Source organism: Leguminivora glycinivorella, chromosome 10, assembly GCF_023078275.1.
Source record: "Leguminivora glycinivorella isolate SPB_JAAS2020 chromosome 10, LegGlyc_1.1, whole genome shotgun sequence".
NCBI classification, from domain to species: domain Eukaryota; kingdom Metazoa; phylum Arthropoda; class Insecta; order Lepidoptera; family Tortricidae; genus Leguminivora; species Leguminivora glycinivorella.
Genome location: NC_062980.1, coordinates 7,819,280 through 7,842,150, shown reverse-complemented (window position 1 = coordinate 7,842,150; position 22,871 = coordinate 7,819,280). Strand labels below are relative to the sequence as shown.

General features: G+C 36.2%; 3 protein-coding genes across 5 annotated transcripts; 2 read left to right on the top strand and 1 right to left on the bottom strand.

The window, feature by feature from the left end:
* Positions 1-5: 5 nt before the first annotated feature.
* Positions 6-10,166, bottom strand: LOC125230005 (protein PFC0760c-like). Of its 2 annotated transcripts, XM_048134912.1 has the most exons (7): positions 9,719-10,166; positions 9,403-9,634; positions 8,797-9,000; positions 7,581-7,646; positions 5,690-5,844; positions 5,203-5,317; positions 6-4,785 (listed from the first exon to the last, which is right to left on the bottom strand). In XM_048134912.1, exons 1-7 carry the CDS (start codon positions 9,796-9,798, stop codon positions 481-483), a joined length of 5,157 nt encoding a protein of 1,718 aa, XP_047990869.1. In that variant the 5' UTR covers positions 9,799-10,166; the 3' UTR covers positions 6-480. The 2 variants fall into 2 exon arrangements, with proteins under 2 accessions (XP_047990869.1, XP_047990870.1); XM_048134913.1 differs by lacking the exons at positions 9,403-9,634; positions 9,719-10,166 and adding an exon at positions 9,096-9,191.
* Positions 9,321-18,459, top strand: LOC125230011 (prostaglandin reductase 1-like). Of its 2 annotated transcripts, XM_048134921.1 has the most exons (8): positions 9,321-9,474; positions 16,029-16,241; positions 16,327-16,429; positions 16,864-17,049; positions 17,145-17,263; positions 17,631-17,785; positions 17,866-17,971; positions 18,112-18,459. In XM_048134921.1, exons 2-8 carry the CDS (start codon positions 16,070-16,072, stop codon positions 18,342-18,344), a joined length of 1,074 nt encoding a protein of 357 aa, XP_047990878.1. In that variant the 5' UTR covers positions 9,321-9,474; positions 16,029-16,069; the 3' UTR covers positions 18,345-18,459. The 2 variants fall into 2 exon arrangements, with proteins under 2 accessions (XP_047990878.1, XP_047990879.1); XM_048134922.1 differs by lacking the exon at positions 16,864-17,049.
* Positions 18,460-19,980: 1,521 nt separating this feature from the next.
* LOC125230014 (methylated-DNA--protein-cysteine methyltransferase) lies at positions 19,981-21,789 on the top strand. The gene is made up of 2 exons (XM_048134926.1): positions 19,981-21,104; positions 21,437-21,789. The coding sequence occupies exons 1-2, from the start codon at positions 20,790-20,792 to the stop codon at positions 21,674-21,676; spliced, it is 555 nt and encodes a 184-aa protein (XP_047990883.1). The 5' UTR covers positions 19,981-20,789; the 3' UTR covers positions 21,677-21,789.
* Positions 21,790-22,871: the final 1,082 nt, after the last annotated feature.

Sequence of the window (22,871 nt, the reverse complement as noted above, 5' to 3'; positions counted from 1 at the left end):
TGCAATGAGCATCCATAAATGTATTATTGTAACAAAAAACATTGCTGCTGCAACTTTGTATGCGATTCAGAAAATCTCGAGATAGGAATTGTACCTAAGCAAACATTAATCATTAAATAATAAACAGTTCGACAATTAAATCCATGTCATAACGTAAAAGTATATTTTTTTATAAATTATTTACGAAATTAAACATTTCATACATTCAAAATAAAGATAAATTATACGTATGATAGTACAAACTGTAGTACCTAATGGACACCTCAATGCGGAGTCTTAAATATAAACGTACAACTCTATTATTTACAAACCGTCACATAGGTAAATTTACACTAATACAGACATGACACTTCGTTCTTCGTCTCCATTTTCATCGCTATTTTTATACTTATTTACTATCAGAACCACAACTCTTTATAACAGTTTTATCACTGATATTTTTACTTATTTACATTAGTATACAATTACATATGAATGAAATCATTCGTCATAATCATAGTCATCATACTGTTCATGCTCCTCGTCATCTGAGTTTGGTGGATCGGGATCCTCTTCAACTCGGGGCTTCTTTATCAACAGGCCTTGTTTTTGCAGTTTCTCTATAGCCTCCAGTGCAGTTCGTTTTGAAGGGCTTACTTCAGTTTTCTCCACCCGGCTTACTTGACAGGTCTTAGCTACTTTTAGCCCAGAAATATTACCGAGTTTATTTATTTGTTGTTGTTGGGTTATTGTCTGAGCTTTCATTTGTGTAGAAGTCACGACAGAGTTACCTTTCACAGTTTGACTGGTGCTACAGAATTTACTGGTTTGTGAACTGGATGCATAATGAAAGTTGGAACTGGTTTCTGCAGTTTCAGTGCCGGGAATGAGAGATTCTTTTGGTTTCTTAAAACAACTAAAGTGTCCTGGTGATTCATCATTCCCTGGTCTTTTCAAAGACTGATTTACTACATTAGGCGAAACTTTTAATGGTTGCCCGACAGGTCTCGGTTGACGTGGCACATTTTTTACTGGCATTGTTGGATTCATAGGCCTTATTGGCGTAACACCCGGCCGCATAGGTACTAACTGATTTGAGATGGTTGGTCTCACTAACATACTAGAGGGAGGTCGAATAGGGGCCTGTTGCCTTATTTTAGGCCGTACGGTCCTAGGATTAGGTTGTACGATCCTAGGATTGGACTGTACGGTCCTAGGATTAGGCTGAACAGTTCTAGGGTTAGGCTGCCTTACTGTAAGTCCTTTAAGATTATTAGACGAATATATATTTGGCATTCTAGGCCCCGTCTGCGGTTTTACCATTCTAGGAGCAGGCGATACTTTACTGGCATTGACAACCTGCTGATTTACTGTTGTTTGGTTTACTCTGCGTATGGTTTTCGTAACGGTTGTAGTAATTTCTTCTATCACTGTTTCAGATTGAATGGTTTTGACTTTAACCTCTTTGTTAACAGTATTTACTGCGCCAGCTTTTGTAAATTTCTGCTGCACAGCTGGAGAATTTTGACTTGAAGAACCGGGACCAGCGTTTCGTTTATAAGTATTATGCATATTCGAAGTATCACTGCTAATGTCAGGCTTGTTTTGTGCAACGGGCTTCACTACTAATTCTTTACACAAATTTTGATTAGATGTAGATCCATTTTCACTAGAATTAGCGGATTTTTCAGTTATTGACTTAATTATAATATTTTTGCTAATATTTTTTAGCAAACCGTGACTATTAGGTTTATGATTTTCATTTAATTTAACTTTTATATTTTGACTATTAAAGTCATCCATATCGTCTATTTCCTTTGTAAATTGCTCGTCCCCACTATCTTCAGGAGACTGAGTAACAATCCCTTCGTTTTCGTGGTCGATGTTGTCGTCATCTTCAGTCACTTCAGTTATTTTTACTTTACCAGTGTACAGTTCCTCTTCACTATCCGTGTCATGCTCAATATTGCGTTGGTTAAAATCTTGTGAAGGGTGAACAGATTTCATATTTGATGGATTTAATGTATTTTTTGATTTAACTGTAACTTGTTGACCTAATTGTTTAAAAACATTATTCAAATTATTGTTTTTATTTTGGTCAACTTTTTTTATAAATGTTGGCTTATGAGATGTATCCAACATCTGTTCAAAATCATCATTAGAACTAAACTCCCCATCATCATGCATTTCATATTCATCTGAAAAGTTTTCTTCCTTTTTGACAACTACTGTTTGATTGTTTGAAGGCTTAAGAGTTATATGTTTACTCATATTTTTGATAGCATTTAAAACGGCGGGCGAGTTAACGCTAGCTTTAATAGGTTCTTTTTTAATTTGAGGTTGTTCTATTTTATTTGTTTTTTGCTGTTCATATTCATCGTCAGAATCGTCAATATTGTAAATTTCAATATCTTGGTTCATTTCTTTTGTGTGCATTGTTTGTTTAGTGACATTGCCTTGCTTTATAGCATCAGGCGTGTTATTTGATTTCACTGTTCCTTGTTGACTAACGCTTTTGTTTGTAAGTACTGGTTTCGCCGTTATATTTTTCAAATTCTTTAAGATGTTGTTGCTGAACTGAATGTTAGTCTGCTTGTGTGTTTCATCGCCGGTTTTATTTTCATTTATGTTTCCAGACGTATTTTTATTGATGAGAGGCATTTGAACAGCTTTTAGTTTTATACCGGGTTTATTTTTCAGCCTATCCAAAGCAGAGCCGTGATCATTTTGACTTTTCATCGATGTATCTTCATAATTATCTGACTCACTGTCATTATTTTCCTCTTGAGGTACGTCTTCCTTTGTTTTTTTCATTAAAGGTGACATGGGCTTTACTGTTAAGTTTTTGCTAATATTCTTTAACACGTGGGATGATGATGTTAATACAGATTGTTCTGTACTTTTATTAATTTTGTGTCTATTTTCAATAGGTATGTCTTCGAAATTATCAAAATCACTGTCATGTTCATCATTAACAATATCTTTTGAATGTTTTATTAGAGGTGACATGGATTTTATTGTTACATTTTTACTGATGTTCTTTAAAGCTTGAGAAATCGACGTCATGTGATTTGACTGTCCTTTACTTTTGTTGATGCCTTTGTTTTTAGTTTTCATTGATGTATCATCTTCCAGATTATCAAAATCACTATCACAATGTTCGTCGCTAGGAACATCTTCTGGTTGTTTTAATATGGGTGACATGGGTTTTATCGTTATATTTTTGCTAATATTTTTTAAAACATGGGACGTTGAATTAGTAGGAACCGGCTGTTCCGTATCGCTTTCGTTTTTATTGATACGTTGATTTCTGACTATGGTTTCACCATCAGAACTATCAAAATCACAGTCATTATGATCGCCGCTAGGAACATCTTTTGTATGTTTTAGAACTGGCGACACGGGTTTAATTGAAATATTTTTACTGATATTCTTAAACACTTGGGGAGCTGTAATGGGAACAGACTGCTCCTTAACATTGCCGTTATTGCTTACGTTACGTTCAATTAATGTGTCGTCGCTGGGATCATCATTGTCATCACATTCTTCACTGTGAACTTCATCATCTTTTGGGATATTTATAAGGGGTGACATAGATTTTACTGTTATGTTTTTACTTATGCTTTGTAATGCTAAGGCAGGCGAAGTTTTGTGATTAAATAATTCTTTATTTATAACTTCAGCCTTTTCTACATCATTATTCTCGGAATTAAGAGCAGAACCTTTTTTGTACATCGCATCAGTCTTTTCGTTACCTATTGTGCTGTTTTTATCAGTGTATAAAACGCTAACATTTTTGATTGATTTAATAGTAATAGCACTGTTTAAACTCTTTAATGTATCTAAAGTATTCGTTTTCTGCGAAATATTACTTGTACAATTTTGTTCATCACCGTCTACATTTGGAGTGCCAGATTTCATTTCTTCATCACATGTGATAGGTTTAATTGATATTTGTATTCCAATATTTTTGATTACGTTATTCTTGTCTTGGTCGGCCAAACTGTTATTGCTTACATTTGGTAAGCTGACTTGTCGGGTGCACTCTTTATTTCTTTCAATTACATTGGCATTAGCAAACTCTTTGTTGATTGGTTCATCATTATTTTCGACTATAGTATCTTTATCATTGATCTCTCGTTGGTTTGTTTTAGCAATACATGATTGCGGATTATGAGATTGGGCGCCAGCGCCTGTTTCTTCTTCTTCATGACTATTATTTTCCAAGCCTTCATCAGGGCTTTCTATAGTATCAGCAAGATGTTGATTTATTGTTTCTAATTTGAGTCGTGTTTCGCTATCGGGTGTTCTCTCTTGTGCAGACTTCTTCACTATTTTCAGTTGACTGTTGCCTTGATTGAGTAATTTTGATAAAACATCATTTGACGCACTAATAACGTTTGATTTTGGCTGACTTACAAGATTTTTAACCTGTGGGTTAATTTTAATAGCTTGACCCATTGATTTTACTTTTGGAAAAGGTGGTTTGTTACTAGACGGAACTTTAACAGCAATACCTAGCTTTTGTAACTTTTGCAAGTCAGCAGATGACACATGTTTAGCAGCTGATTTTGGAACTTGCGGTTTTTTTATTTTAAGTTGTTTTGTTATTACCTTTGTAGGAACTTCCTCAATACCTTGGAAATCTAGATCTTCACCAAATACATCTTGGTTCATACTTAAGAACTCATCAAGAGTAATAGCTGCTTTCTTGGATTTTTTATGTTTCTTATGTTTCTTGGACTTCTTTCCAGGGAGCTGGTTACTATCCTTTGGTTCATCCATTGCCATTTGGAGAAAACTTTCCTAGAATGCGATCAAATTATTTGAGAAACCACATGAAAAAAGTTATTAACTCAATTCATTCGAGTTTAAACTCAAGATTACATTTTATAATGAATCGAAATATTGGATAATGATTTGTAACAATTAACAATAGAACGCTTATTCAGGACGCTTACATAATAACATAGGCTTAGGTACTTAATAGTATAGGTACTTATCGAAGCTTGTTGGCTTCTTTGTAGACTGTCAGATCGTGCCAGTCACTATTCAGTGAATAAATATTGGAGAAACCGGAAAATTTATAAAAAGGCCTACCTTTGGCAGGTCACATGTGTCAGAGGGCAGTCCATTAACTTGCCCCTATGCCAAATCAAGCTGACCCTATGCTTTCAAAAAATCGGGAATAAACAAGGAAGACTGATGAGTGTAGATACTTACGATTCCAACAGCATTCATATCGGTCTCAACATCAGGTAAATTGTTCAAATCTTCAATCCTTTCCATCACCGGCGGCACAGTCTCTAGAGAGAATTCTGTTATATCAGTTTCATTCCTGCAAAAAATAAAGCTGATTTAGAATAAGTGAACTTCACATTTGGGTATTAAGGACTTCTAAGTTCTAACTTATGGTAAGTAAGTTGAATACCTGGTTTGTAGTAAATTAGTTATTCAGGAAACATTAATTAATGTATGGAATATCCTTTCATTATTAGTAATTATTTCGTCAAGGATAAACTACTACTACCAAGTGTATTACAGTAATCCCATTTTGACTGAATTGGGTTATCAAAAAACCAAATGACTGTCTGAATCAAGTTGTGCAGTTAGACTACATGTTGTTTAAGTACTAAGACAAAGCTGGTAAAAATGCAAATATGAAGTGTCTAACGTAAGAAGGAAATAAAGTTCGTTTATAAAGACTTACATTTCATTTTTTTCACTGTACAGGTCTTCTGAAGAATGGAAGGTGAGATGTAACTCATAGGCGTCCAAATGGTAGAAAACGGCTTCACAGAGTGGACACCGTAACACATCTGTTGGACGCTGGTTCTCTTCCTCGTGGTCGTCACACATATGTTTCTATAATCAACATAGTTGTATACAAAATAAACAGTTGACATTTAAAAGATACCAGGAGTTTTCTGAAATTTTGCTTAAGCTGTCAGGGCATCGTTAATATGGCAAGAGACACTGTAGTAGAGGAATTGTACGAGCATTTGTATGGGAGGGGTCATAATAATTCCCACAGAACCGAAGTTTGGTTTTTTTGGTTCTTTGTGTGTGTCTCTTTTTGACATACTAAAAATATAGTAAAATATATTTGTGCAAAATGCGTTTTTTCGACCGCCAAAAGTTGTATGAAAAAGTACTATGAAAAAAAAATCTTAAAATTTAAATAAATCTTAAAATATATTTTTAGTATGTTAAAAAGACACACAAAAAACTAAAAAAACCAAACTTCGGTTCTGTGGGAATTATTATGACCCCAAACGCTTATATCTCCTCTACTACTGGTACCTACCTCTACCATTGGCTTTTTGGCTTCAAACTGTCACATATATCGCCAGGTGATATGATAACTAAACCTCACTGGCAAAAAAACATAACAAAAGTCGACTTTATTTTGGATCTAGCACAGTTCAGTATGGTTTTTGGTGCTTGTCACTTGACAAAATAGCCCCATTGGAGCCTGGAAAATATACCGGTCTTTTCCCCAGTGCCCAAGTTTAACACCTTGTACAGTGATCAACAAAGATATAAATGCAGCCAAAGTGAAAAAAAAAACAATGTATACACAATTTTAATGTACAGGCAATAAAGTTCTGTATTGGCACAGAATATATAATAGTACAAGTACAGAAGGCCCACTGCTTTGATGTTCACGAAATGCCGCCTTTTTAAATGCCTACAAAATTCTAACAAAGAAACGAGCCGCACGTGCGCAGCGTCGGATGTTAGGGTTGCCTATGGATTAAAACGAATTAATTCTCAGATAAAATGTTATACTATACATTCAAGTTTTGGGTACTTTCTAGGTATACAGTATTTATATATTTTTGTTTAAGCCTTCAGCATCACAAGCCTTATTGAACTTTTCAGTGGGACTTAATCAATAAGATATGTGTAAGATTGTCCTATTTTATTCATGCTGTCTATTTAACTATGCATTATTAGCCATTCCACACGTGGACATCGCATATGAACCTTAAAAAACTCGCGACGTAAAGTAATAATAGAAAGTGCGAACTTGCGTTCCGTGAGAACGCGCGCCACCCCTGATTAGGCCGCGAACTCGCGGCCGCCAGCATGTACTTATAGCGCGGCGATACAATCGCGGAGTGAGCCGCCCCTGGTATTGGCACTAACCAACCAATTATATTCATATCTTGGTTGCTTTGTACAGTGCATAGGTATATTAAATATGAGGTTTGCAACAAAGAGATATATCAACATGTTTATACAAGAATATGTCAACATATTCTACTTTGAAATAATTAAATTTCTACTGTACACTAATACTGACAGATTGAGTCAATCTAACCAAAAACATTTTCAAGAAAAATGTTGCCAAAATGAGCCCTTATGTAGAGATCATATCAGATCTTATGTAGAGACAAGCTTCTAACTCTAATTGTAGAGCTTGCCCTAACTTCTTTTCCAGGTCCAGGTTTAATCCAGATTGAAGTGAAAGCTTTAAAAAAAGTAAGAATCACTTGGAGAGTATGTACCTTTACATTTCATTGGCTCTACTGTGTCCTCGAATTTTTAACAAATATTGGAGTAAGTAGTTTTTTTCTAGCATTTATAATACTTACATGTAAATTGACTTTGTTAATATATTCCTCTCCGCAGAATGAACAGTAATATACAGGCAGTAGATCCTGTAACAAATATAATTTACAATTAATTCTTATCCTCGTAAGGCCCACCATTTTATGTAGATGAAGGTACAGACAATGGTTATTGCACAGTATAAGGAATATTCAGTAGTTAATCTCCGGCAGGTAGATGCGGGCGGTCTCTACTGCGCAAGGTCACGCAGGGTTGAACAAAATTACTATAAAGTTAATCAATCAACTTCGTACAAAGTAAGTTGTTGTTATCTAATAGGTACTATTAGGTAACTGTAAGTATTAGTATAACAATACCACACCAGTCAATATTGAATACACAAAAAAATATTATTCATATATTAGTCTCATAAGCGCATTTAAATACTAGATTGTGTAACGATCCCGAGCAAAATGAGATATTCACGGGGACGGCTTTTCACATCACGTATGTGGTAATTTATATGTTATACTTAGATATTATTTAAAACAAAAACGCACTTTCTACTACGTACCATTCAAGTAGGTACGTGTTTTTTTCTTAAATACTGACGAAATAGTATTTACATAAAATGTTTGAATAGATGGTTCCACAATATTTAAGTAGGTACCAAACTTTCGAGATAAGATAGATCGCATCATCTACCTAAATAAAAAACAAGTATTTGGTTGCAAAGTAATTAATGTCGTTACAGGTAAATCCTTATTGATTTTAATGCATCACTATATCTCACTTTTACCTAACGCTGCAAAAATATAAGTATAAAAACCACTTACTTTTCTAGAAGTCTAGGAATTGTGAAGAATGTTATATCCGGATTTTTAGAACTGTTCTCCATACATCCATAAACACTACAGTAACGAAATGACCTCGGCACTGACGTGATTTTCACACACACATCAAAACAGCGCGCAAACGCGGCCCCGACTGTCCAGCCCAATAATTACCAGTTTCGCATGTTTTCGCTGCATGCGAGGGGCGGGAGGGGGACACACCGCGCGGCGTGAAGTTTGTAAGAAGAGTTATTACTGGTTTATACTGTGGTTATTGTCTCACTTGAGAGTAAATTGAGACTCTTTTTTTAACATTCCCATGCTCATTTGGTATGGTAGTATGGTAATGAAGTTACTTTAAACAATGTTATCAACATACAAAATCATTCCTGCACCTTAAACTCCAAAGTAAAGTAATAGTACAAACCTGATTCACTAATTTCTGTTTCTTGGAGTGTCCAATGATAGGTAAATCTGAGTCCTGTCTATGAAAGAATTTGTTGTGGTACACCATGGCAGACGGAACCACAAAGTAAACACTACAGCTATCACAGTGGAAATGACTATCCTTGCTTCCTGGTACCTCCTCAGTAGCATCATGGTTTGTATGTAAATGTTTATTATATAGGTGCTGAAAAATAATTGTCATAATGATATGTTGTTATTAATAAGTTAATAAAGTAAAAATAATCTCATACACAAATTAAAAAATCATTTGTTTAGTACCAAAACTTTTCACTTTCATTGATATGTATATGTAGGTTCAGCTTGATGAATGATTATTTAAAGGTATTATAATATTAATTAGCATACTATGTAAATAAAACTTGACAGTCAATAACAATTTGTTTTGAGATAGGAGGTTGTGAAGAGTAGTCAGATCACATATTTAGTAGTTACTTTTACTTGGATTTACTATTCACGAACAAAGTGTAAACCTTATCGGTAGTTTTATTGCCTTTGCTAGATAAAACTTACGAGTGAGATAATTCGTAGTGTGAGGTTATGTGTCACACTTGCCACACTGGCTTACCTTCATCGTGAAGAGCTTCCCGCACCAAGGACAGAAGTACTTCGCATCGTGCTCCGGGTGGACCTTGTGCTTGTGAGTAATGGCCTTAGATATAGTAGGAAACACTTCATCGCACACATCGCAGTTCACCATTTCTGACGCGTCGTTCGACTTTTCATTCGCAAACGGCGCCTCATTCTGAGGACGGCTTTTGGTCTTGATACTTTCATTAAACTTAGGATCACCATGTTTCCTGGTAAAACCACAGAAAGATTATATATAGTGTCAAATAAGATGTGAATATTACCATAACATCTTATATGAAGTCGAAGGATACCTGAAGTGAATTTGTAATTCGTCCTTATTATCAAACGTTTCTTTGCACAAAATGCAGTTAAATTCTTCTGCTGAAGTCATAACGACAAACACATACAATATCCAACGTTCTATTTACACCGAGACTTTTATCAAATTTACATGAAATTTTATATCCATAACACTGAAGAATTTCCCCTTAACTAAATTTACTAGAAAGAACTAACTTTGCTACGTAATAACCGACTGATTTTAATATTATAATCATAGATTCAATTCATATTTATTCTATGATATTAACTTCAAATTCCATCACATTAAAAATACAATGAAAACACAACAAGCAAGCCATTTTGTTTTTGTTTCATAAAGTTTAAATTAAATGGTGTGGCAACACAGAGAAGAGTATCTGGGAATGTTTAAGCCACTCTCTTGAAAACCTGCTTCTACAATAGCAGTTTTAATTTTGACACATTCCGAATGTGCAGGGCTATCATGATAAAGCCAATCTAACGTCACGGGAGTCACGACCGGTCGAGCGGAGCGACAAACGAAACGATACGAAAATCGGTTTCTTACTAGTAGTAGTAGTAGGTACTTTACGGATTTCAATAGATTTCAATACAATTTACACCGACACCTGTCATTTATTTAAGTTATAATAAAAAACTAATTATATAAGTACAATAACAAACGGAAAACATAACAAGCTCTTTTATTGAGGTTCAAGTAGATCTACCCGCTTCAGTTTTCAGTAAAATATTATTTTAAGTTTAATTGCTGTATACTTAGTTATTTAATTATTTTGAAGTCATTTTTAATATGTTTATATTAAAGGAAAAAATTGAAAAATGTACATTTCCGGCGGGACTTGAACCCGCATCCTCTGCAATCCGTGCATTGCTCTTAACCAATTGAGCTACGGAAGCCGCGCCGGATATCGCAAATCTTTCCATGCCTTTCCTTATGTACATAATGAGATGGACTTATAAAAATATTTAGAATCGTTAGCGCACGTTTCTGCTTGTTAATAATAAATTTAGGTATTTATTTTTAGATTAAGGTTTAGTTTATGATTAGTATTATTGTTTTTATTTTAAGAGTGTTACTTTCTATGAAAATTGGTCAAGTGCGAGTCGGATTTCGACATTTCCATACAAAAAGGTCATGAGCGCCTTAAAATATGTGATGGCAAAGTTTACTAAATTTCGTGCTGTTGTTTGATGTGTTGAAATATTCACCTAAATACGTTAAGTTTTCTTCGTATTCTAACCTGCTATTTTATATGGTTATCGCCCTTTTGTTATAAAAAAAAAACTGATGCACAGCACTTAAAAATTCATTGAAAATTTAGAGTCGAAGGTTTAATTCCCAAAGACAATTTATATTTTGCGCCATTATTTAGTGCCACGATTTGGTTGACCGTCTGTAGTAAAATAATTATACGAGGGCTGATTGAAAAGTTCGCGGCTTAAGTATGAAATCAAAACCAAAGTTTTTTTATAATATTTTTATTTCTCTACGTAGTCCCCGTTAAGGTCTTTGCACTTATTCCATCTGGATTCCAAAGCCATTATACCACTTTAAAAAAAAAATCCTCCAGGTCTTCAAAATAGGTATCCACTTCAGCTTGGACCTCGTCGTTGGTCAAAAATTTCTTACCACCCATGTGTTTTTTTTAAGTTTGGAAATAAATGGAAGTCCGATGGTGCCAAATCGGGTGAATAAGGCACATGCGGCAATAATTTAAACCCGCAATTATGAATTTCTGCCATTGACTTTAGTGACGTATGCACGCGTGCATTGTCCTGGTTGAAAAGAACTTTCTTTGTCAGCACTCCAGGTCTTTTTACTTTCAAAGTCGACGTAAAAGTCGACGTAATCGACGTAAAAGTTCGCAATAATAGTCCGAGTTTATAGTCGTACCTTTTTGGAGATAGTCAACCATTATTACACCCTTTGCGTCCCAGAACACTGATGCCATAACTTTATTTGCCGACAAAATGGCCTTTGCCTTTTTGGGTGGCGGAGATCCAGCACGAACCCACTGTTTTGATTGCTGTTTAGTCTCGGGCGTATAGTGGTAGACCCATGTCTCATCCAGTAACATATCTGTCCAAATAGTCTTGAGGGTCAGCTTCATACAGGTCTAGACAGTCGCGTGAAATTGTTACGCTCCGTCTTGCGTGAGCGACGGGCGACGCGACGCGACGCGATGCGATGCGACGCGATGCGACGGCGATGGCTCAAGGTCATCGCGTATCCATCGCGCAAAACTTCGGCACTAGCATTTTGGTGATTAGAATCACAAGATTCGCCGTCTTTCACAATGTGCAAATGGTCTAGCGGGTTTGACTTCTAGGTGGAATCGTTTGCGCCATGGGTGTCGTGAGTTCGAATCTCGGCTCACGCAATCTTTTTGCATTTTTATTTACTTTTTTCTTTTATTTTCTACTACTAGCTTTTGCCCGCGGCTTCTCTTGAAAGACGGACAAACAAACAGACACACACACACTTTCCAGTTTAATCAGTATGGATTATTTGATTTTGTTTACCTGCTTATTTCTTTCTCTAAGATTCTACTTTCTTATTTTTTTTTAAGAACTCCGGGTTTTATACTAACAAGGAAAGTTTTAAGTAGCACACAATAATACTGCATTTTGTTTTTATTAACTTAATGTTTATTTTAATCCATACTAATATTATAAACGGGAAAGTGTGTGTGTGTCTATTTATTTGTCCGTCCTTCACGGCAAAACTGAGCGACGAATTAACGTATACTATTTACTTATAACGAATGCTATTTACTTAATGTTGAAATGAAAAAATGTCATACAGTGTAACCCAGTGTTTTTTAATGCTGCCATCTAGTGTCGACTGGCATAACCACTACACTAAGAGCCCTTATTCCATAGAGCGTTCATCAATTTCGTGAAATAGCCATTGATAGATGGCGTTGGCGCTCGGTACGCGAGCCACCAGTAACGCAACACACAGGCAAGAATGATCTTGATAGTTTTGAATTTAATCGCTAGTAACAATTCTTTTGGTTTCATGTGTTAACTTTTTTGTAAAGTTTACAAGAGATAAGAATATATCTTTCCCATCACGGAACAATGGTATTCCGGACCTTTGGGAGGCGTGCGCGGGGCCGAAGCCAACACGTAGAGGCCCTTTCGACACTTTAATGAAATGTAAGGGGTACACCGAGCGGATGTTGCCCTTGCCCGTATCATGGGACACACACAGAGGCAACACCCGCCAGGGTGTAAGGACTATTTGAGAGTTAATGGAATCTAAAATGAACTGGTCTATTTTGATAAAAGTGATGGACTAAATACTGGGCTATGGATAAAAAAACCGGACGCCTGCCTAATAAAACGGTATCCAATTTTATTTCCGGCAGACGGTGACTCGTCCCCACACGATGGGCCCCCACAAAAAGCGACATCCAAGATGGCTCAAGGGCAACACCGGTGTGAGAACTCAAGGGTGTCGAGAGGTGTATAATAATATATTATTATTATATGGTACTTACTAATTGTAAGTAACTTAAAATAAACAGTTTCAAAGAGCTGAGCTGTGTGCATAAAATTACATGTGTTATTGGCCCGGCTAATGAGATCAAACATGGTCGAGTTACGATAAGTAGAATAGCAGTTCTGTTATTCATTTCCTGACTCGATCATGTGACCTTGGACATCATCGAGATCGACGCTGCTCATCAGCCCAAATGTAATAAGCCCAAACATAGTGGAGTTATTATGAGTAAAATAGCAGTTTTGTTGACCATATCCTGACTCCACCATGAAAACCAGAACCTCATCCTGGGGGCCGGTTTTTGAATCTCACATATGGGATTTGTCACTAAAATACCGGTTAAAAACAGTGAATTGCTTAGTATTTTCAGTGACAATTTTCTGAATTCGAACGCGTGAGACTCAAAAATCGGTCCCCTGGTCCCGAAATATAATAATAATTCAAACTCTCCTCAGATTTCAAGTAAAGTTTCTTGGATAAAATTGCATGTGTAAAAATCAGGCGGACCGTATGCCTGTTTGCCACCAACAGGATCAAGATTTGTTTAGTCGCAGTACCTATACAGCACTTCTCAGAACTATCTATCCTGCCTGCTGCGCCGCGGTCCCGGGTTCGAATCCCGGTAAGGGCATTTATTTGTGTGATGAGCACAGATATTTGTTCCTGAGTCATGGATGTTTTCTATGTATATAAGTATTTATATATTATATATATCGTTGTCTGAGTACCCACAACACAAGCCTTCTTGAGCTTACCGTGGGCCTCAGTCAATCTGTGTAAGAATGTCATATAATATTTATTATTATTATTTATTTATTTATCTAGCTGCTTACGCTTACGAGAGCACGGTGCGCCGGACTATCGAACGTAGGTCCACTGTCTATGAGCGCTGGGCGCAGACTGAACTGAGCAGTGAGCGGGCCCGTGTCAGCTGGTATTTTATTCGAATTTTATGTGCTTTAAAATAGTAGGTACATTACGATACAAGTGCGTAAAAAAGGAAGTTCGAAACGAGTGGCGATAAATTAAAACACGACCGAAGGGAGTGTTTTAAATCGACACGAGTTACGAATTTCCTTTTCGCACGTGTATCGTACGACGTTTTTCAGTACAGATGAGCCTCCGAAGTTTCGACCTGGCATATAATGAACCACTTCTCGCGTAAAAAAAACACCATCTGTACTGAAAAATATCTATCGACACAAAGGTATGTCTTATATGTATTTTTTTTTATATGGCAACAAGAAGTTCTGGTTTAGGATAATATTATTATTTAAGAGTTACAATAAATGCAGGAATCGCAGGAATTACAATGAACGCCCCTTAAAGAGTAGTCTAATTATATTTTTTTTGTATGGGTACCTTTCCTTGTTAGTATAAAAGCCGGAGTTATTAAAAATAAAATAAAAATAAGAATGAAGATTCTTACAGAAAGAAAAAAGTAAACAATCAAATAATAGAAAATAAAAGAAACAAAAATAAAACTGCAAAAGCACGCCTCAGCCGAGGTTCGAACTCACACCGCTGGCGCGGCGTCCAGACGTCGAAACCGCTAGGCTACGAGCCCGTTGTAATAACTAGTTAATTTTGTGATCCTATTCACCAAAGTCAAGTGCTAGTACATATATCGTAAGGTCATCGCACTAGTGTTTCATATTTTTAGTTCACACTTAAATTTTAATATTTTACGCAGACAATCTCGTATCACCGTGCACATAATCAAAGGCTGTCAATACAAGTTACAAAAGTTGTCATTTCCTTATTTTTTAGACACATTACTCCTTTGGTCAACTTATGTTAATTTGAATATTTTGAATATTTATTATAAGAAAATATAAAGAATGAAATGTGAGACTAGTAATCAATCGTTATTTCTCTAGTCCGACCTCTCTACGTATTGAATTTGCTTCTAAAAATCAAATAGCTTGATCGCGCGCCCATCGCCATCGCATCGCGTCGCATCGCCGTCGCGGGCCGTCGCGGGCCGTCGCTTACGCAAGACACTCCCATATGAACACAGCGGTTTAGTCGCATCGCGTCGCTTAACATTCGCATGTTCATCGCTAGTTCGTCGCATCGCATCGCCGTCGCGTTCCGTCGCCCACCTAAGACAAGTCCATAGAGATAGAAGGTTTGATTTCGTCGCATCGCATCGCATCGCGTCGCCGTCGCGGGTTCGTCGCTCACGCAAGACGCGGCGTTAGACGAGTGATTTTTTGTTCCACTGAAAGGAGCTTTGGAACCCATCTCGCCGACACCTTGGAAAACCCTAATTCGTTAACTATAATATTTTGAGTTTTTTCACAGGAGATGCCTACGATGTCGGCTATTTCTCTCACTTTTAACCGTCGGTCTTGGATTATCATTTTGCATACAGTTGCCACATTATTTGGATTGGTCGCAGTAGTTGGCCTCCCGGAGCGAGGGTCATCTGCGATACTGACTCGTCCCCGCTTGAATTCAGCTGCCCACTTTTTTACCATCGTATATGATGGACCGGATTGCCCTAATGTACACTGCATATCTTCATAAATTTGTTTCGCAGTCAATCCTTTTCTATGAAGATATTTAATTACATCACGTTGCTCCAAATTGACCATTGTGAAAAAACTGCTTACACGTATTTTTAAATGAGAGGAAAAACTTATTTTAAAATATTGCATTTAATTAAAATTTCGCGGGATGACAACTAAATAATGACAGTTCAAAATGACGGCAGGAAAAAGAAACTAAGTTTTTTTTTAATGGTCAGGCCGCGAACTTTCCAATCAGCCCTCGTACTTTCATTCCAGAATACCTTCCAGTTTTAACTGAAAAGTTACAATCAAGGAAAATGCTGAAGCAATTGAGCACATCTGCATTCTTCTGCGCAAAACGTGCGTATTCGAATGTCACAGGAAAGATAAATGCACGCAAGTATGTGCTGACAAAATATTTCCAAGGGGAGCCAAAACAGAGTGACTTTAAAATTGTTGAAGAAGAACTTCCAGAATTAAAAGATGGAGGTGAATATAATAGCACTTTTGTTTTTTTTTGTCATTAGGGCCTGCGTTAATTGTTCTCTACAAATTGCATCTTTGTCTTTTACAGAAATATTAACGGAGGCTGAATATTTAAGTGTTGACCCTTACATGCGCGCCTACATGATTGGATACAAATTGCCTACTGATATGATAGGTGGTCAAGTTGCTAAGTATGAAGTATTTAATATTGTGTTTATTTTCGACCTTCTCAGCGATAACAAAACAAGCTTATGCATCTTAGAAGCTTCACAGACCTTTCAAAAAGTACATTGCAGACTAATGACATCTACAAAAGTCTCATGCAATATGCAATAGATTGTCATATTTGATCAAACAATACAATTCTTTACTTTACTCTCTCCAGCAAGTTTTTGATATGACATGAAATTGGTTAAACAGTGTTTAAAAGCGTTAAGCAAATGTAACAAATTGATAGATCCTCGAACTTCCTTAACTCTCCAACCATATTATTTGTAACTGTAAGTGCGATAGGAACACACCAACGCGATACCTAAGGTTTATCATACTAGTGTGTTACGCTGGCAGTTACAGTATTTTTTTTTCTAATATCTCAATAATATAAGTGAACTTTTTATATTTTCAGAATAATTGCCAGTCGTAACGATCAGTATCCAGTTGGTAAATATGTGGCTGGTTCATTTGGATGGCGTACACATACCATTTGCAACCCTAAATCATCACCGTACTTAGGATTTATGCCTATCACACTTTTGCCTGATATGAGCCCACATCCGATTTCGCTTGGTTTAGGTGTAATTGGAATGCCAGGGTAAAAACAATCTTTAAAAGTGAATATACTAAAGTATAAGTAATGAGTATACTGGAACTATTACACTATAAGTAGTAACGTTTTGTGTTTTTTAGTAATACAGCATATTTCGGGGTTAAAGAAATATTATACCCAAAAGCTGGTGAAACTATTGCCATTACTGGAGCAGCTGGTGCAGTAGGTTCCCACGTTGGACAAATCGGAAAAATATTAGGTAAGTAAGGAATATTAATGTATAATGATTAAGCAACTCAAACATTATCATCGGTGACTGGGTTTTGGTTGGAAGAGTTGTATCGCTAGAAATAGTAAAACTGATCTTCTTCTTCTTTAGTCGTTCCCTCAATGCTGAGGATCGTGACATCATGTCATTCTGTAAAATTGATACCTACACTTATAAGCCGGTGTTATCGTTGAAATTGCTAGAAAAGATTTTTATTATATTTGAGTGTAGGCAATATTTGAAAATAAAATAAAAGCAAAATAAAACCAGTTACAACCAAATCCCCGACCACTGATTATTATTATAATCATACTTTTAAACGATGTCAGTTTATTTATTTATTTTACTTTTTCATCAGGCTGTCGCGTCATTGGATTTGCTGGTACTGATGAAAAATGCGAATATTTACAAAAGGAGTTGGGATTTGACCACGCATTTAATTATAAAACTGCTAATATCAAAACTGCTTTGAGAGAAGGAGCACCCAATCGTATTGACTGCTATTTCGATAATGTAAGTTCTACATTCTTATTCGATTTGAAAATGAAATTGTTATATTCGATTTAAGTACATATTTGTTAAATAAATTGCAGGTTGGAGGAGAAATCAGCTCTACTATTATGGGTCACATGAATAAATACGGACGCGTGGCAGTTTGTGGTTCTATATCGTCGTATAATGATACGACTTTACCAAAAGGTAAGTGATAAATTCAATAAGTGCGACTTATTAGTATACATGTGCACATTAAAATAACGTCAATGAGTATAACAGTCAACTATATCTTTTTTATAATTGTAAAAAAATGTGTGTTATTTAATGTTCAATACTTGTTTTAGTGACTATTCTACAACCATCGATCGTGTTTAAAGAATTAAAAGTAGAGGGATTTCTGGTTAACCGGTGGCTTGATCGATGGGACGAAGGAATTAAAGCTAATATGAATTGGCTGCAGGAGGGGAAAATAAAGTACGAAGAAAAAGTTTACAGTGGTTTTGATAACATGGTTGAAGCGCTGGTTGGAATATTGAGAGGGGAAAATACGGGAAAGGCTGTTGTAAAAGTAAAGTAAATAATATCGTGTTATATAAAAAACCCCATTCATAGAGACGTATCTATCTTATCCGAACAATGTAAGTGTACCTAAAAAAATATTTAATGGTTTGATTAAAGAAATCAGATCCCAACTTTTGAAATTATTGTTATTTAATGACCCCTGCATATTGGGTAGGGAAAAATGTTTATACTTACCAGTGGCGGGGCGTAAAAATTTTCGTTGGTAAAGCCGGAGGGGTTTCTGGCATCTGTTTTGTATGGACTTCTACAGATACTAGAGAATTTTAGGGAACCCGTTGGGAATCGAGTTGTATCGACGCTCCGCCACTGATACTTACACCAAGTCGGAGCCGATTATGGTGCCTATTGACTTATCGAGAGTATGTGATTTGATACAATCTCAGAATTTTGGCTACTCTTGCTGTTTTCAACTTTTCAATATGCAAAAATATTAATACATAGGTGTACCGTAGTAGCCATTGATGGGCGACGGCCATGTGGCCACTATGAAGTAGGTACAAAAGCATCACAGATGTCATATATACCATAGATCAAGCAAACGTATCTACTTAGCGTGTCAAATGAACTCAGTGAAATCCACTGAGTTGTCCGTCTTTACTCGCAGCTTGCAGCTTTCGGGCGTCAATTTTTGTAAGTTGAAGTCAACCAAAACATAAAAAATGCCTCGTTACGTGATATTCAATTGCAACAACACAAAAATTATGAACAATCAAGAGCCTGAGACATATTTAAAATTACAGGCAAGAATCAACTTCAGTACAAAATTTGACACGCTCGGCCCCTATACAAATATTGAATTTGTTTCTTCTATCTAAATTAAGTTCTGTGAAAAGCATCCATATATGTCAATTTTTAATTTAGTCAAATGAGAGCGATGAATGTCATTCCTATGCAGGCACTTGTATACGGTTGGTCGTAAATCAAAGGATAACGATCTAAATAACGGTTTATCGTCACGACACAGTAGCGAAACAAAATGAGTGTAACCTAAGCATGCAGTCGTATTAATATTGTTATCGTCAATGATATTGCCTTCAATTACTATCATCATCCAATGATGTTTTGATATTTTTATTGGTGCTGGTGGTACAATAAAGTGTTTAGTTATTTACTGAAGTATAAAAGTGTATCTTTTATGCTTTAAGGTACTTTTTTTTAGGAAGAAGGTAATTTATTTACAACTATTATTCAATTTTGGAACCAGTGGGTATGGCGAGAGATGACGGCAAGCGTCCCGATGGAGTTACATTGGTGCCGTGGAAGTTGGGGAGAGCCCTGGTGTGGGACGCTACATGCGTTGACACCCTTGCAGGGTCCCACATTGGGGCAACCCGTATCCAGGCCGGTGGTGCGGCGGACCAGGCTCAGGTCCTTAAGCGCCGCAAATACTCGTCCTTGCATAAGGACTACGAGTTTGCGGCGCTCGCGGTGGAGACGCTGGGCCCTTGGTCGGCCAACATGAAGGCCTTTGTAAGAGCTCTGTCAACTCGGCTGGTGGACACCACAAGGGACCCCCGAGGCTGGCGCGTATTTCTCGCAACGCATTGCCCTAGAAATACAGCGAGGAAACGCTGCCAGTGTAATTGGCACCATGCCGCAGGCGGAACAGCTGGAGGGGGTGTTTTTTTATGATTGTTTTAGTTTAATATTTATTATGTTTTAGTGTACTTAGTGTAATACAATATACAATAAAAGAATTTTATCTAAAAAAAAAACTATTAAGTATATCATAATATAGGTACTGGTTTTAATTCGGATATCGCTGGGACGATCTGGTTACGATTTTGTTTTCACGGCACAGGTTGAAACGGAGGAAACATTCGTATTTTTAATTAAAATACATTAAAGAATTAAAATACATTAACAAAATATGTTTGGGCTTCAATGGAATTGTTTTATTATATCGTGAAGTTTTCGCATTTCTATAATATTTATTAAGTGATGATATTTAAGTTCAACTAATCACTACTCCATTCGGATATGTAGTGCTGATGCTGATCGATATATCGTGATCTTCCTCTCTATTTTGTAACAACTATGTAAATTGTACCATAGTTAGCAAAAAACGATATATTATTAAAACATGAATTGAATGACAAATCCACATCCCTAACAAACTTACCTACACAGTTCCTCACAAATACAAAATCCTTGAGTGAAACCATGCGTGCTAGCCCTACCCTGCGTTGACATTTTGACATACAACTGTCAATGTCATTAGCAGTTCGCATTGCGCGCGCCTCCTTTTGTTTACTTTACGTCTGACCGTTATCATTTTAACTGGGAGTTGGTGCATCTTATTTTAAAAATATTACTTCACCAAATCTGCCATACTAAAAATATAGCTAATCAATTGAGATACATTAGTCACTGTGCTAACAACTTCGCCCAAAATCAGTTTTTTAAATTTTGCACTTACTGGTGAAAATATTACCACACGATGCCTAATTTGAGTTTCCTGGATAAATACTCAAATCAGTCGGCGAAAAAAACAGTATACGTGTGTACATTTGAATCTCCAGTGGGTGAAGTGATTGCAGCTGCAGACAATGAATATTTGTACGTTGTCACTTTCGAGGATTCTAAAGTGTTCGAAAAAAGTTTCAAAACTCTTAGTGATGAACTATCCTGTAACTTTAAGCAAGAAAAGAATGGTATTTTGAATCAGTTTGAAAAGGAACTCATGGCATATTTGAATGGTGATATAAAGAAGTTCTCAGTGCCTATAAAATCCTATGGCTCTGACTTTCAGAAGGTTTGTTTACATTTTGTTCAGTATTGAGTTTTTGCTTTAGTTGTTTTTTTTTTAATGTTCCATTAAAATATACTTACTTTGCGAAATAATGTCGAATTTTCTAATACCACTGAAATTGAGTAAGGGGAATTGGGTCTAATACTAATTCAAGATTTGGCTAACAAGTAAGCAGTAGGTATATTCTTTTGTTTTACAAATGTCATATAGGTAGCTGAGGTCATAAAATGTGATGTAAGTAGTAGTCTCTTGGAATGTCCCTTTTTGTTGTAAGTTATTGACTACCAAACCAAGCCTGTTGACATTTACATTCATGTTTCATGAAAATATTGCAGGAGGTTTGGAACAAGCTCTTAGAGCTTCCTTATGCATCAACAATGTCTTATGGTGACCTGGCTAAAGCCATGGGACGGCCAGGCAGCCACGCCAGGGCTATCGGTGCAGCCTGCGGTGCAAATTCCCATCTCGTGGTGGTGCCCTGTCACCGTCTAGTGGGATCTGCATCCAAAGGTGGGTTCAACAGTGGGGTTGACCGAAAGGAATGGCTACTACAACATGAAAAGAAACATTCATGATTTTGGTAATGTAAAATTTGTATTATAAATAAGTACAAAATAAATCATTTTGATTTTTCTCTTATTCATAAACATTCACTAAAGTTATAATGCTGATAAAGTTTGTTTGTCCCTTTATGACATATTGGTGTCATAGAAAGGGACAAATGAACTTTATCAGCTTGATAACTTTAGTGAATGTTTATGAATAAGGGGGTTGTGTTTAATACATTACAAAATAAGTAGGTAGTACAAGTAGTTCACCATATCATATCAAACTTATCTCATATTAAAATATAGTATCTTTATTGTAAACTCTATTGATGGTAAAAAGCTGATTTGGTTAAACTTAGTTTTTCAGCCTATAATTTGTACATTCCCCCTATAATAGCTTAGTAGTTAACAATAGTATTACTCTTTGTCAACTGAATAGAGTAGAACTACACTCAGTTCAACCTTACTTGTCCAATCATGTAAACAAACACTGCTGGAAAACATTATAGAATAGAATAGAATAGAAATCATTTATTCGTGACAAGTGAAAACAGAAATTATTTACACAACACAAAAATATAGGTACATACATAATAATTGCCACGAAATGGTCCCGACTCAGCATGGTGTTAGCCTGGGAGGGCCAACGCTGATCTTCCGTCGGGGCCATTGCGAGTGAAAACACGGAAAGCACACACACATCACAAACAGGATAAAAAGTTGCAAAAAAGTACACAATTTAAAATAAGACAATATTTCCAGAGTTTATAAATTATACATTAAAATAAAGGGAACAATACAATGACAAACATTTTTAAGTGTGAACGCGACCATAATTTAACGTCAACAGCTAACAGCATCTGTGGCAACACACCAATGACGTATAGCTGTCAGCTGAAGAAGCAAAAATAACAAATATGGCCGCAGTTCACGCAAAGCAATCTTTTATGGCAGAAAAAGTCGAAAAATATTAACAAAGACAACATTTATTGGATTGGGACTACACTTGAATAATTTATGTGAAAGGACGTTTGCTAACTGGGATAAAAACTATGGTAAGTAACGCAGCGTGTGGAGTGTTTTAAATGTTTAAAATTATCTCACTTTTCTCTGGAATTGCACATTAACCATCACTTAAAATGTTATTATACACTTAAATAAACTCACAAAGTATTGAAACCAATCAAAAAACCACTGAAAAATATCATTACTAAAACGATTT

Coding starts and splice junctions, on each gene's coding strand:
- LOC125230005 (XM_048134912.1), bottom strand. CDS start 9,798: ATGACTTCAGCAGAAGAATTTAACTGCATTTTGTGCAAAGAAACGTTT. Junction 9,001..9,402: donor GGAAGCTCTTCACGATGAAG/GTAAGCCAGTGT, acceptor ATTATTTTTCAG/CACCTATATAATAAACATTT. Junction 4,786..5,202: donor ATATGAATGCTGTTGGAATC/GTAAGTATCTAC, acceptor ATCGCATTCTAG/GAAAGTTTTCTCCAAATGGC.
- LOC125230011 (XM_048134921.1), top strand. CDS start 16,070: ATGCTGAAGCAATTGAGCACATCTGCATTCTTCTGCGCAAAACGTGCG. Junction 17,786..17,865: donor TTGACTGCTATTTCGATAAT/GTAAGTTCTACA, acceptor AATAAATTGCAG/GTTGGAGGAGAAATCAGCTC. Junction 17,972..18,111: donor TGATACGACTTTACCAAAAG/GTAAGTGATAAA, acceptor TACTTGTTTTAG/TGACTATTCTACAACCATCG.
- LOC125230014 (XM_048134926.1), top strand. CDS start 20,790: ATGCCTAATTTGAGTTTCCTGGATAAATACTCAAATCAGTCGGCGAAA. Junction 21,105..21,436: donor ATGGCTCTGACTTTCAGAAG/GTTTGTTTACAT, acceptor AAAATATTGCAG/GAGGTTTGGAACAAGCTCTT.